Source organism: Macrobrachium nipponense, chromosome 12 (assembly GCF_015104395.2).
Source record: "Macrobrachium nipponense isolate FS-2020 chromosome 12, ASM1510439v2, whole genome shotgun sequence".
Lineage (NCBI taxonomy): Eukaryota > Metazoa > Arthropoda > Malacostraca > Decapoda > Palaemonidae > Macrobrachium > Macrobrachium nipponense.
In genome coordinates this window covers 105,714,355-105,727,536 of record NC_087205.1, presented here as the reverse complement: position 1 = coordinate 105,727,536, position 13,182 = coordinate 105,714,355, and the positions used below count along the sequence as shown (strand labels likewise).

At 36.2% G+C, this 13,182-nt stretch overlaps 1 protein-coding gene across 1 annotated transcript in view; it reads left to right on the top strand.

Moving 5' to 3' along the window:
- The window catches only part of LOC135224912 (ATPase family AAA domain-containing protein 2-like), a 262,177-nt gene that overhangs the window by 237,512 nt on the left and 11,483 nt on the right, over positions 1-13,182 (top strand). Inside the window, exons 21-23 of the mRNA XM_064264237.1 lie at positions 6,640-6,693; positions 8,188-8,492; positions 12,870-13,068. Coding sequence (XP_064120307.1) covers positions 6,640-6,693; positions 8,188-8,492; positions 12,870-13,068 — 558 coding nt within the window. The remainder of the gene's footprint in view (positions 1-6,639; positions 6,694-8,187; positions 8,493-12,869; positions 13,069-13,182) is intronic.

Sequence of the window (13,182 nt, the reverse complement as noted above, 5' to 3'; positions counted from 1 at the left end):
GAGAAATATCCACAAATAATTTTTTTTTTCTTTACCAATTTTATCATAAAATGCACTTTTTATGATAAAACTAAAATAAACCAGGTATAAAATTTTTTTTGTTTTTGTTTGTTTGTTTGTTTAAACTAACAAAATAGGCAGTTGTTCATATATGAAACAAACCTTTGGTCTTAACATTAGGATAAATATTATAGCACCAGCTGGAAATCCAGTAAAATTAATAATAATATAATAAAAAAAAAAAAAAAAACTTGTGATCCAGGAACTATTGACATCTGAGTGAAGTAGGCCGTGACATCATGGTGACCGCCATGTCAGTTTGTGACATCACTTCGCTTGATGGAAGACGCTGCATGGCTACTGCTGGTATCCCTGCGTGGGCCACAAAATTACTTCCTAATTTCTAGTCGTTGGAAAGATCAGCGCCGCTGCCATTGCTGTAGCGTTCGCCCTCAAACTGCAGACCAGGAGGAGGAGGGACACTCAGTAGAAAGACCCAGAGGGAAGCGTGACGTCATAGTAGGACAACCCCTCCAGGGTTGGTAAGCCTGATAGGCTTAACACCGACCACATTCCTTCCATCCTCTGTGCATCGAAGGCTGAAACAAAGGACAAAGATGGAGGTGCTGGCCCCCCTTCCTACCGGGAAGGAAGGATCGTGATTATATACAAAACCTCCCAAAACCCCTCCTGGCATTTCCAATAATGAATCATTAAAAGAAACTGACTGGGTACGAGAACATCAAATCCAGGTGAAGAAACATATGGAACAGTATGATGTATAGCTGATACAAAAGAAGGTGAAAATGCTTGACGGTCATCTAAAGATGGTGGCGTCTCCTTTCTTTTGCCCAGACACTCTTCATAAAACTTCTTCCATTGTTCCACCAACCAACTACGACAAATTGAATAAGGATTGGTAATATTACATACATTCAGTCTGCACCTACTACATGTTGGGTGAAGATCCATAGACACCCACGTTATGAATCTCGAACAAGGAAACCCACTCACTCCAGGGAATTTCCTTTGTCTCTTGCGAGATCCCAAAGAAAGTACCGTTGAAACAAAACTCCATGATCTCACAACTTACTCAAACATACCAGATCACACACAGACTGAGCCCCAGGAGAAAAAAAAAAAAAAAAAAAACACGGGCAAACTAAACTGGTTTTAGATAAGAGTATTCACGTCCTCTCTTAAAGGTGGTAACAAAGTAACTGATAGGTCACAGGATGCCAAGGGCATTGAGGGAACCACCAATTCTCCGTGACCAGGTGCAGATGCCAATAGTCCCTGGATCACAAAATTTTTTTATTAATTTAACCAGATTTCGAGCTGGTGCTAGAATATTTATCCTAAATGTTAAGACCTCAGGTTTGTTTGTTTTGAAAAATAAAAATTGATTAAAAACTATTTATGGATTCTAGCTGTTTGTGGGGGGGAGTATGGTATGCATCCCCCACAAATGCAAGGGGAACACTGTATAGTGGTGATTAATATCGGCTAATTCTCTAGGTTCAATGGAAATTGACTTATGATAATTCAGTACAGAGAAATTGTTTATTATAAGAAGAGTTAGCGTAGCGAATTCTATGGTATATCATACATATACAGTAGCCTAACCTACCGTATACTCTATACTACATAATGGTATAGTAATTATTAGTATGCTAATTCTGAAGGTTCAATGCATTCTGATGTATGATAATTCACTATAATAAGAAATTGAACATGAAGCAAGAATCAGATTCGGTCCAACGTTGGAAGAATTGAACGGTGTCAGGCTACTGATGGCTATGTATAGTTATAGAATACAAATGTAATCATTATGCATCATTTCCATGATTTTTTTTTATACTGTATCCAATAATACTGTGGGGGGTTAAGTGCCATCAGTGGACCTCATGGTGCACTGTAGGCATCACTTAATGTTATTTGCAGCGTGCCTTTCGGCCCCTAGCTGCAACCACTTTCGTTCCTTTTACTGCACCTCCTTTCATATTCTCTTTCTTCCTCTGGCTTTCCACCCTCCTCTTAACACTTGATTTGTAGTGCAACTGCGAGGTTTTCCTCCTGTTACACCTTTCAAACCTTTTACTGTCAATTTCAATTTCAGTGCAGAATGACCTCATAGGTCCCAGTGCTTGGCCTTTGGCCTATATTCTGTATTCAATTCTTTCATGCCCCCGTATAGGCAGTCTGGGGGTTACGACAGCTGTAACTTACAACATTCCAAGTTTACGACGTTTTTTAGTTGCTGTATATTCATCAGAAATTATTTCCAGGTTTACAACACTTGTTCTAGGGTTATGATGCTGATCCGATGGAAGAACTATGACTCCAGAAAGGCAAAATACTGTATATACTTAAGTCGACTGCATGTAATGTTCAACCAGAGTAATAGTCGACGGCACGTAATGTTCAACCCCATTCTTACTGTATATATTAGGATTTTAGCATATATTCTTTATAATGTGGAGTTTTGATTCTGGCAGTAAGCATAGGCTATTTTAGCATTCACTACTGAAGCCTAGTCTAAGATTCTGACATCTAAAACAGGAGTTAAAAGCTTAGAATATGCCTATAAAATGTATAAATAATGATTATGTACGCATTTCATATAATTATTAATTAACTATAATAAACAAGAAAAAAAACTTTTATCAAATTCTGTTACTTAGCAAAAAACTTTCTCGTTCAATTGTTCATGGCTGTACACATTTGTGCATCGTGCATAACATTAAAACAATACTTTTTATTAACTATAATAAACAAGGAAAAAACTTATTATCCAATTCTGTTACTTAGCAAAAAACTTTCTCGTTCAGTTGTTCATGGCTGTACACATTTGTGCATTGTGTATAACATTAAAACAATACTTTTTATCATTCTTTTTTACTTTTTTAAAATATATTTTACTTTAAAATGGCATAAAGATATGCAGGTAAAGAAGTTAGGCTATTCTAATGTGTCTCTTGTTGCCTGATTGTACATGCTGCCTGCTCCCATTGCACGCAAAATTTTAAATTACGTATTTTCAAAATATTGCTGTATTGGTATTAATTGTTAACCCCATCGTAAAATCAAATTATCGTAATGTGAATACTAACTATTGTATTTCAGGCACAGAAATATACATTTTTTCCCTACAAAATCATTAAAAAATATTTTGAAATAAATGGATAATGAAACTGGTTAAAATTGTCTTTCTCCACCAAATATATTTGTAAAATAGAGGTGCATCTTATACCCCGGCAAATATGGTACCTAACAACCTTGTTAGAATTGAATTGCCAGTTTCCAGCAGTGCTGAAGGCATTTCCCTATGTAAAGACCTCAGGTTTGTATGTTGGGTAAAAATTCAAATTAATTAATTTTTTTTTTTTTTTCATTGTTGAAGTCCTATATATTTGTTGCTAAAATCTGCAGTGGTTTCTTCTAATCCATCCATGTTGGCTAACTGCTTGCCTTAGCTGAGAATGTCATATTTGGAGCATTGATCATCCACTGTGTTCTCACATGAGCCACAGTTTATAGCCGAAGTGCAATACTCCCGTGCTAGTGACCAAAGTGGGCTACCTTCACTTTCAACATTGCGTCCCTCTAATGGAGATGACCACCTCCTCTGAACTATCAAAGTGGTGAGACTTCAGTTCTTGATTCCTCCTTCATATAGGCAGTCCAGATCTTCAAAAATAGGTACCTTTTTGACTGCCAGGTTACTTTTATGTATCAGTATAGTTGTCTTAACTGAGTTGAAGGAAAAGGCACAAAGTGCATGCTGGCTAGCTCTTGTCTCAGTCTTATAAATATAATATGGAGCCGACTGCTATATTTGATCAGATACACAGCAATATCATTCTAATTTTGCTAAAGTTTTTTTAGGTGTGATGTTACTCATAAGCAACATCGTGGCAAGTGCTTTCAGCAGCTCTCATCTGTAAGGCTCTGGCAGGTTTAGGAGGACCTTGTTAGATCTGTTTGCCATATTGTTGAATGCCACACTTCCTCTGTACTTATGCAGCTGGACCTCAGTAAGGTCTTTCTCCAGCAATGCCGAGACACAAGAAATGATAAGATTTCCCAAGCTTTTTCATCATTTAGGCAGCTCCATTTCTCAATATCTGATGAAATCTCCAAGTTGAGACATGATCTTTCATATCATGAAGTCTTGAGAAAGTGTCCTTCTCAGCTTCTGTTAGATGTATCTCTTTAGATTCAATTCACAAGAACATTTTCTTGATTCTTTTGGCCTCTTCAAAGTCTTCAAGTGAACTCCATGCCCTTGAGGTAAAGCATCACATTTGAGCTGTTGATCTCTGGCCAGTCTCTTCTATGCCAAGAATCAGTCTTTTGTGAGGCACAGTTCTCCTTCAATTCCTTTGTCATCCCTGCCATGCCTTTGCCTACTTATGGAACCTTCATAAAAGACTGTCCTCTTAAGTCTTATCCAATGGAGAGGATTGGTTTGCCTTGTTCTTCCCCATTTGTCCCTGCACACAAGTTATAGGAATTTGCTGATGTGGTAAGTGTACTGCATTGCCTGTTAAGTGTACTTCATTGCCTGTGACAGATTATTTTTCAAGTTTATGTAAATGTAACCTGCGAGGGCCTTGCTACACAATACCAAGATTCTGGAGGTTCAGGCCATCTCATCTTGTGTGCCTGTTATTAAATTGTTTGGAGCTCGGTCAGTTGTTGCAGCAGGCATCTGGCATTGCTAAAGCACTTTTAAGTTTTACCTTTGGTGTCACTCATAAAATCTTAGATTTTTATGTTTGGATGTACGTGTGAGACAGGCCATGTACTTTCGATGGGGAAAGCTTTTGATCATTCATCCTCCTCCTTCATCTGTGTATCCTGGTGTACCAGCCATTAATATTGTGCTTTGTGAGTGTACTTTCTTGGGCTCATCTTCCAATGCAAATAAATTTTCCAAGGAAGCACCCATTCAGAGAAATTTTGCAACACTGGTGTTTTTCAGGAACTGGACTTGTTGCATTTATGAGCTGCTCTTTGTCCTCCCTCCAAAATTTGGTTCTTGCTATTTTTTATTTACTGAGTTTCTAAAAATGTTTCTGCAATAAAGTAGGTTTTTACACAAACTCATTAATCATAACTTTTAGGGACATCCTCTTTTCAACAAAGGTGGAGCATAAAAAAAAGTTCCTCTTGTCAGCAGGCTTTCTCAGGACTCTTTTATGCTTTCTACTGTTTTTAGTTTCACTGTTAAACCTTGCTACAATACCTTGGCATGCTATTGTGTATATCTGGTTTTGTATGTTTCAATTGATAACAGTACTGGCATCATTTGCCAAGCACACTGGCACCTTAATTTATGGGTTCAGCTTATCAGACTTGGTTAGTTATCGCATGTCTGTGAATTTTGAATAAGTATTATCTTCATAATCCAGTGAGTGAGCTAGGCATAGTGGATCAAGAAATTGAACGCTGACGCTTGCATATCTAACTCAGTTGTGGCTCCATTGATTTCAGGGTAAGTAACCCATCAATAGCTCTCTAGCTTCCTCCCACTCTCTTGAACAGTTATTATGTGAGCGAGTATCTACCTCGTAAAGAGATGACAGATCATATCAAAATATGATCTTTTTTGCTGCGTGTATATTATCACTGCATAGCAACCTAGCCAAGTTATTTTTTAGGTATGTTTTTGCTCTGCTACATATGTCTTTCTGTGAGTGAATAATCATAATCTTACTAAGTTTTCGTTTAATAGTAAAAATCATGTTAATTTATATAGAGATTATTTTATTTATTGGTCTTGGTATGAGAGTTTTTTCAAAAGTTGTCAGGGCAAATTTGTTAACCTCACCATTCATACAATTTTTTTTATAACTTCTAGTATTGTGATTTTGCTACAGATAAAAAAGATGCCTTAAAGTATAATTTTTAAGATGTATGTTTGTATTCATAAAAATAAACAAAATGATTATTAAATACAAATGTTAAACCAAGTGACATCCTTGTAGTCCTATGACTTGTATGACACCAGTTAAATATTCCTCGCAATATTAATGGAAATCATAAGCAATAAAATGTTAGATTATTGTGTGCACAAATTACAGTTCTACAGTAATAAAATAATGATAAAATCAGATATAAAATTTTCAAATGTTATCGACTGTTTTGAATCTTAATTGGCCTTTCACAAGTTTGCTATTGCCAGAGATGATGTATGTACTCAGTATTTGATCATATATTTTCTTAGTTTTTTTAAATGAATGTTATGAATTAAAATATATATTACATTAAGCTGAAATGTAAAGAGCTTCGTAGATCTAGCCACTTTATTTTAATAACTAACGGCTATATTAACAATAACATGGTGCAGGGAGGCACAGTAATTGTGCAATGCTTTGTAATTTATGTTAAAACAAGAGGCCAAAGATATTTACAGTCATTTATTTTATATTGTTTGATTGTTGTGTATATTACATAATTTTGGAAGCAATTAATTTGAAAATATAGCTGAATTTGAATTGTAAGTAAATTACAATATGCTGGTTAGGGTAGCTCTTGCAGTATTTTGTGTTCATTAAAATGAACCTGCAAATTGATGAAAACTTTTATATTATATGAATCAACATGACTGATCTTTTGTTAATTTCGTAACAGGTGAAACTTCCACAGATTTTCCACAAGGGAAAGAAAGTTGGTGTACAGTATATTGTAAGTTCTGTTTACCTTTTCATAACTTATGTATCAACAAATCCCAAAAATAGGTTTCTTTTTATCTGGATGGAATATAGACTTTGTAATCCAGAGTCATGTGTGTGCTGTTCAGAGTTATGTAGCTTAGTAAGTTGTAGGAAATGTAGAGCTTTCCAATCAATTTAAGACCTCCTACAATTCAGATAATGATTGAGTGAATTCTTCCTAATCCACATAGTAGCCGTTACGTGACATGAAAGACACGTCAGCTTCTGTTTAGATTGTTTTTGAGCAACATGGACTTCAGTTCCTAAAGCTTTTATTCTATTTGTTAACCCTTTGAGATTCTGATGACGGTTATTATTTTCATCCATTTCTCAACCTCTTGAGATTCTGATTATGACCATACTTGTGAACGAAAGATGATATTTTTTAATAAACTTGTCATAAATTTTAAAAAGCACCATACAATTGAAATTTGAATATGGTGTGTATGGATGCCTGTTCTAGTTATGGAGACCAGTATATACTGTGATTTATGGCAGATGCACCATAGCAGTGACATTTGAATATGATGTGTATGGATGTGAATTTTTGTAATTATGGAAACCAATATATATTCCAATGTATGGCATATTTTCTAAGAAGTGACAGTAAACCATTAATTCTGCTTAGCATACTTATGCTGTTTAAGTGTATTTTACTTTTTTAGTTTTATGATAATAATATATATATATATATATATATATATATATATATATATATATATATATATATATATATATATATATATATATATATATATATATATATATATATATATATATATATCATATGTGGCTAAAGCAAGCAGAAATGAATTTCATATTATTGGAAAGGAAATTTATTGTACTTTTACACTGTGTATACAGAAATAGTGTTTCTTTTCTCCATTTAGAAAAATAAGATTATAGTAATGTTGTGGTGTTTTTTTGGGGGGAGGAGGGGCCAGGGGCATTGCATTTTGATGTTCTGCTCTTTATCTTTAAAATGACACCAAATTTATTAAAATAGCACGAAGTATGTATATTGTTACACAGTGATCAAAGACATTTATTGCTAAGCATTTTTTGCTCTGTCGGTGAAGGGCGAGTGTTCTGACGCAGACAGATTTTGACGTCCCCTTTCCTTGAAATACTCAAAGGGTTAAACTGAAGGCTTTTGTGAAATTTATTATTTTAGAAACAAATTAAATTTTTTTTTTATTCTATTGGTCTCAACACTATTGGCTTTAATTCATAAGTGCTCGAACAATTACAGAGGTGTGTGTATGTGAAACATGGTTATTTTATAAAATTGATACTACTTGCTTACATTATACTATATATATAAATAATTTGAATACCATATATTTGACCTGCCTAATTATCATTATGATAAGTATAATTGAATATAGTGCTAATTAGTGATGGTGATTTTTTGTAATAAGAACTCATACTATTTTTTTTTTTTTTTTTTTTTTTGCTTCTTTAGGCCCACGGTCCAAATCAGATGGTTACAAACGTAAAAAAAGAAGGTTCCGTACTGCATGGGCACGTGGTGAAATAAAGCAACCAAAGAAAAAACGAAATATTGACAAGGATTCCGAAAAGAGGGATGAGAAGGAAGAGGGCATTGATGGCAGTGATGATAAGGTTGATGTGGAAGAAGAGGGAAGGAAAAATTCGGATGAGGACTGTGAAAGGAGTGAAGATGTGAGTGTTCATTCTACAGATACTTCTGATGGATTAGAGCCCAACAGGAATTCTCAGGTTAATCAAATAGAAACCAACAACCAGGTAAGATTATTTATTACTTTTTCTGGTAGTTTTGCCAGAGAGTGTGATTTCAAATAGATTCTGATGTTAAAAGTAACCATACCCTATACATTGTATAAGTGTAAACTATCCTTAAAAAAAAAAAGATGTCAACAGTATTGAGTTTGAGGGTTGCCTCATATGAACTGGTGTCTTATGCATCTGACAGGGGTTTGACCTTGAAAGTGGGTTTCCTTGTGGCCCTTGTATCAGCCAAGAGAGGTGAGTTGCATGGCCTATCTTGCCTTGTTAACATACTTATGGGGGACGGCCGGAACCCTTATATATGGGGGTATAGGGCGAAAAATGCAGTCATGAAAAAATTCATGGAGCTTCATATGGCAATTGAGAATACGTATACGAAATATTTCTTCAAAATTCCTCTTACTTTCGTAGTTACAGGGTTATTAGTTAACGTAACTCAGTAAGCCTAAAACATTGATCCGTACAAGAAAATGCAATATTTCTTCTATTATCGTAAGTTTTGATAATTATTGTCAAAGAAATTGGGAGAAATGGCATCTGCAGACATTCCCCGAGTCGAGAAGGGAGACTTCATTCAGCTACCAAGTCCAACCATGATCCAGTACGAGCACAAACTTCAAGTAGTCTACTCGTTCTATTTCACCTCTGACATTCGCTTGCTTTTACGTATGTTTATGTATGTTTCGGCAAGAATTTCATCATGCCAATGAGGAAAAGATAAGGAAAACATCTCTCTAACATAAAGACAAAGAAAAATCACTCAGTTTTTACAGAATATCATAATATACGCATAGCTAGTGAAGAGAGAGGGGAGGGTTGCGTAGTAATGCCCCCGTCTTGCCTGACAGCACACGTCACACTGTGCCCAAGGCTACGATCTTTGAGCAGAGATATCTTCATTTATGATAAATAACATAGTTTTGGTTTTTTGATACCCAAAATGGAATATGAAATTCATAATAATCATGATTTATTAAATTGTCTGTAAAAAGAGAATACACGTTTGTTTATCTTTGTTTTGGCAAGAATTGCATCATGCCAAAGAGGAAAATACATGGAAAACATCTTGCTAACGTACAGAAGAAGAAAATTCGCTGTAATAAGCCGAGTTAGTGAAGGGGAGAGAGAGAGTTGCGTAGGAAGGAGTGCCCCCATCTTGCCTCGGGCAGTGCCCCAGGCTACGATATACAGTAGTACCTCGAGATACGAAATTAATCCGTTCCGAGGCGCCTTTCGTATCATGAAGTTTTTGTATCTTGGACCACATTTTACATGTAAAATGGCTAATCCGTTCCAAGCCCTCCAAAAACACCCCAGTAAATTTCATAATAAAGGTAAATTGACCTATAAACAATGAAATACTACAACAATTTGGACCATTCAATACGTAACTTAATAATAAAAATGCAAAACCTGTAAATAAAGTGTATATTAGTGTACAAGAAATAATATTACTGTAACGTAAAATGTGGAAGCTTACCTTTCGAGTGAGGCTATCTCTGAAAGTGGCTGGCGAGGAGGAGGGGAGACAAACGGCAGATACGTACACTTAACTTTACGAAACACACAAAAAAATGTCAGAAAAACAAACTAAACTTTACAAAACCCATTAACAAAACTGTAACACTTAACTTTACAAAAAAACTTAAAATAAAATTTATTTTGTCTTTTTGTGATTTTTACATATATTTTTACTTTTTTATACTTTACGTGATTTCAATTTCTTCACCACCGAATGGATGCCAGTCCGTTTACAGCATTTTTCGAACCACCCATAAGAAGCCTTGAACTCTGGGGTTGCCGTTGATGTCCCCTCTCCGCCGTGGTCTTCGGCTTGGGCAATCAAATCGCCGAAAATAGCGCTGGCCTTCTGGCAGATTGCCGTCTCAGTTATCGTATCGCCTTCGATTTCTTTGTCCTCGATCCATACAAGAAGCAGCTTTTCCATTTCATTATGCACATGGCTCCTCTTGTTGGACAAAAGAGTCACGCCCTTGGAAGGAGTAGTTGCTTTGATGGCTTCCTTCTGCTTAAGGATGGTGCCAATCGTCGAAGGATTTCGGCCGTATTCCTTAGCGATCACACTCAACCGCAAGCCAGCTTACATACTTTTTTATTATCTCCATTTTTGTCTCCATAGAAAGCATTCTCTTCTTTCTGTGAACTTCGGCAACTTTCTTGGGACCCATGACTAATATGTACTGTACGTAATTAAGTTACGTATGTAGTACGTATGCGAATTAGGTTCTCACAACACGATTAAGTAGCACAATGAAATCACTAACGAATTTACGATACTAAACTAAATCGTTGGACCAAACGAATGCCGCATGCATACGATGAAGCTTTGGGTGCGAAGTGGCCGAGCGAGCGAAGGTACGCCACCACGTAGGATGCGTGATGGGAGGGATGCTGTCCAATAGGAGAGAAGGATCTCATGGCTTGGCTAGCATCAGGAACCAATGGGAGAACAGGAGGATGGTGGCGAGTCTACTAGAACTAAGATGGCGGTGCGCGGCGCGAGTTTCAAAATTGTTATCGGGCGAATCTCGGACTTTCAGAAACCTTTCGTATCTTAATCGTATGTAGAGCAGTAAAAATGTTCGTGTCGGCTTTTGTATCTCGAGTTTTTCGTAAGTTGAGCCTTTCGTATCTCGAGGTACCACTGTATGAGCAAAGGGATCATCATTTATGATTGAATTATGATAAATAAAATAGTTTTGGTTTATTAATACACAAAAAAGAAATATACATTCATAATAATCATTATTTATTAACATTGTCTTTATAGAAATACGAAGGAAAACTTTGAACGCCCGTATCTCAAAACTATACTTATTGACCTTCAAAATCTATCTTCTCACTTAGTTTTAAAGCTATAACATTGGAATGTGGTATATAACTCAGAAAGACATTATAGAACAATCAAATGAAGCCCTTTTTTTCAATTTTTGTTTCATCTTTTTTTTTATAAATTTTTTTCCTCCTGATTTATAGGGTTTATTTTTTTACCATATTGACAAATTCATATCTAGCAAAAAAGTGACTTTGAAAAAAAACTCCTCATTCGATTGGAGGTCTACATATGGTAGTAATCCTAGGTCTTAATATTAAATATCAAAGGAGGAGATAGAATTTGAAAAATGGTTATTTTCGGGATAAATTGCCCTGGCGTCACAAAACTGAAGGTCAGAGGCGAAAATCACGTGCGGTTTGGAGATGTCCCAAGTCACCTTATTAAGTGGTATGAATATCAAAGTCCTGTCCTTAAAAAATGGCATTAGCCGGCCGGCCCCCTTAAGGTTAAAGACCAGTCAGAACCCTTCAATTCTGAATCCAAGATTGGACATGTCAGACATATTCTACATCTTATGGTACTCGGTTATTGTTTTTGGCCCTTAGGGTGCTCAGAGTTATTGTTTTTTGCCCCTAAGGGCTGTTATCCAGATTGCTCTTACCCCTTATAAGCGTTTTAGTGGACTTCTTATCCCTTTTGACTTTCACCCCAATTGTATGTTTTCTTGGGAGGATTTTATTTTATTTTATTTATTTATTTATGATTGTAGGGGGGGGGGGGAGGGGGGGGGGAAAAGGGGGGGGGGGGGGGGGGGGGGGGGGGGGGGGGGGGGGGGGGAGGGGGGGGGGGGTAAAGTTGTGCCTCCAGCAGACTGCATCTTTCCTTCCATCTCATTCTTAGCTGCACCTTTGTGCCAGCCACAGGAGGCCCTTGCAAAGATCAGTATCAACCTGGAAGATGGAACACCCTCCCTTATCCTGGTTGTAGCTCTTATTATATTTCAAGCAGATTTTTTAACATGGCAGGTTTCTGTCAGATGTTTTTATGCATGCTTATGCATGTGATACAGATCTATGAATGGTTCTCTTAAGATGTGGTTGTCACAGAGGTTGTGTGCTGCTAGTTGTGTGTCCCTGTTAATTCATCCTAGTCTTTTACTTGTCTTCATCAATCTTCCCATTTGCTCACATGGAGATTTGTTCTTGAAGCACCTGCTTATGCCTCGAGTACTTATGTCAAATGTTATTTGAGTATATACATATTGAAAAGTAAAAGTGTAGGCAAATAAAATAATTTTGAGGTTAAATATCTTTTTTACTTGCTTCAAAATTTGGATGCCATCGTTTTTACTTTGTTGCTCCAAAATTTGGATGCCTGTTACAGTGTATTATGCACAATACAGTAGGATGATTGAAGGTACTTGTAGTTTTTCTATATACTCTGCCTAATCTTACACTACCACTTTTACACACTTGCTCCGTAAACAGAATTTTATAATGACCTGACTAGCATGTACTTTTCATTTGAGACGTGGAAGAAGCTTAAATTTTTTTATTATTATTATTATTATTTTCCAGGTTGGTGTCGAGTCTGAGGTTGCTCTGTTTAATGGTCACTTAAGTACTGAAGACAGTCATGACAGCATGAGAGTCACTTCTGCTGCTGATGAGTTGGCAGCAAAGGCTGGTAATTTAACCAAAGATACAAGAGAAGTTGCAAAAGATGATATGGATGACAGGAGTCTGGACACCACAGTTGAAACAGAAGACTCTGTTGGTTAGTATGGAAAGGTTCATGGGAAGTAATGTGAAAGTTATATTTTATTTAGTATTTATATTAATGATAGATGAATCCAGATATTCATTTTTTATTTCCATTTTTAATTAGTAG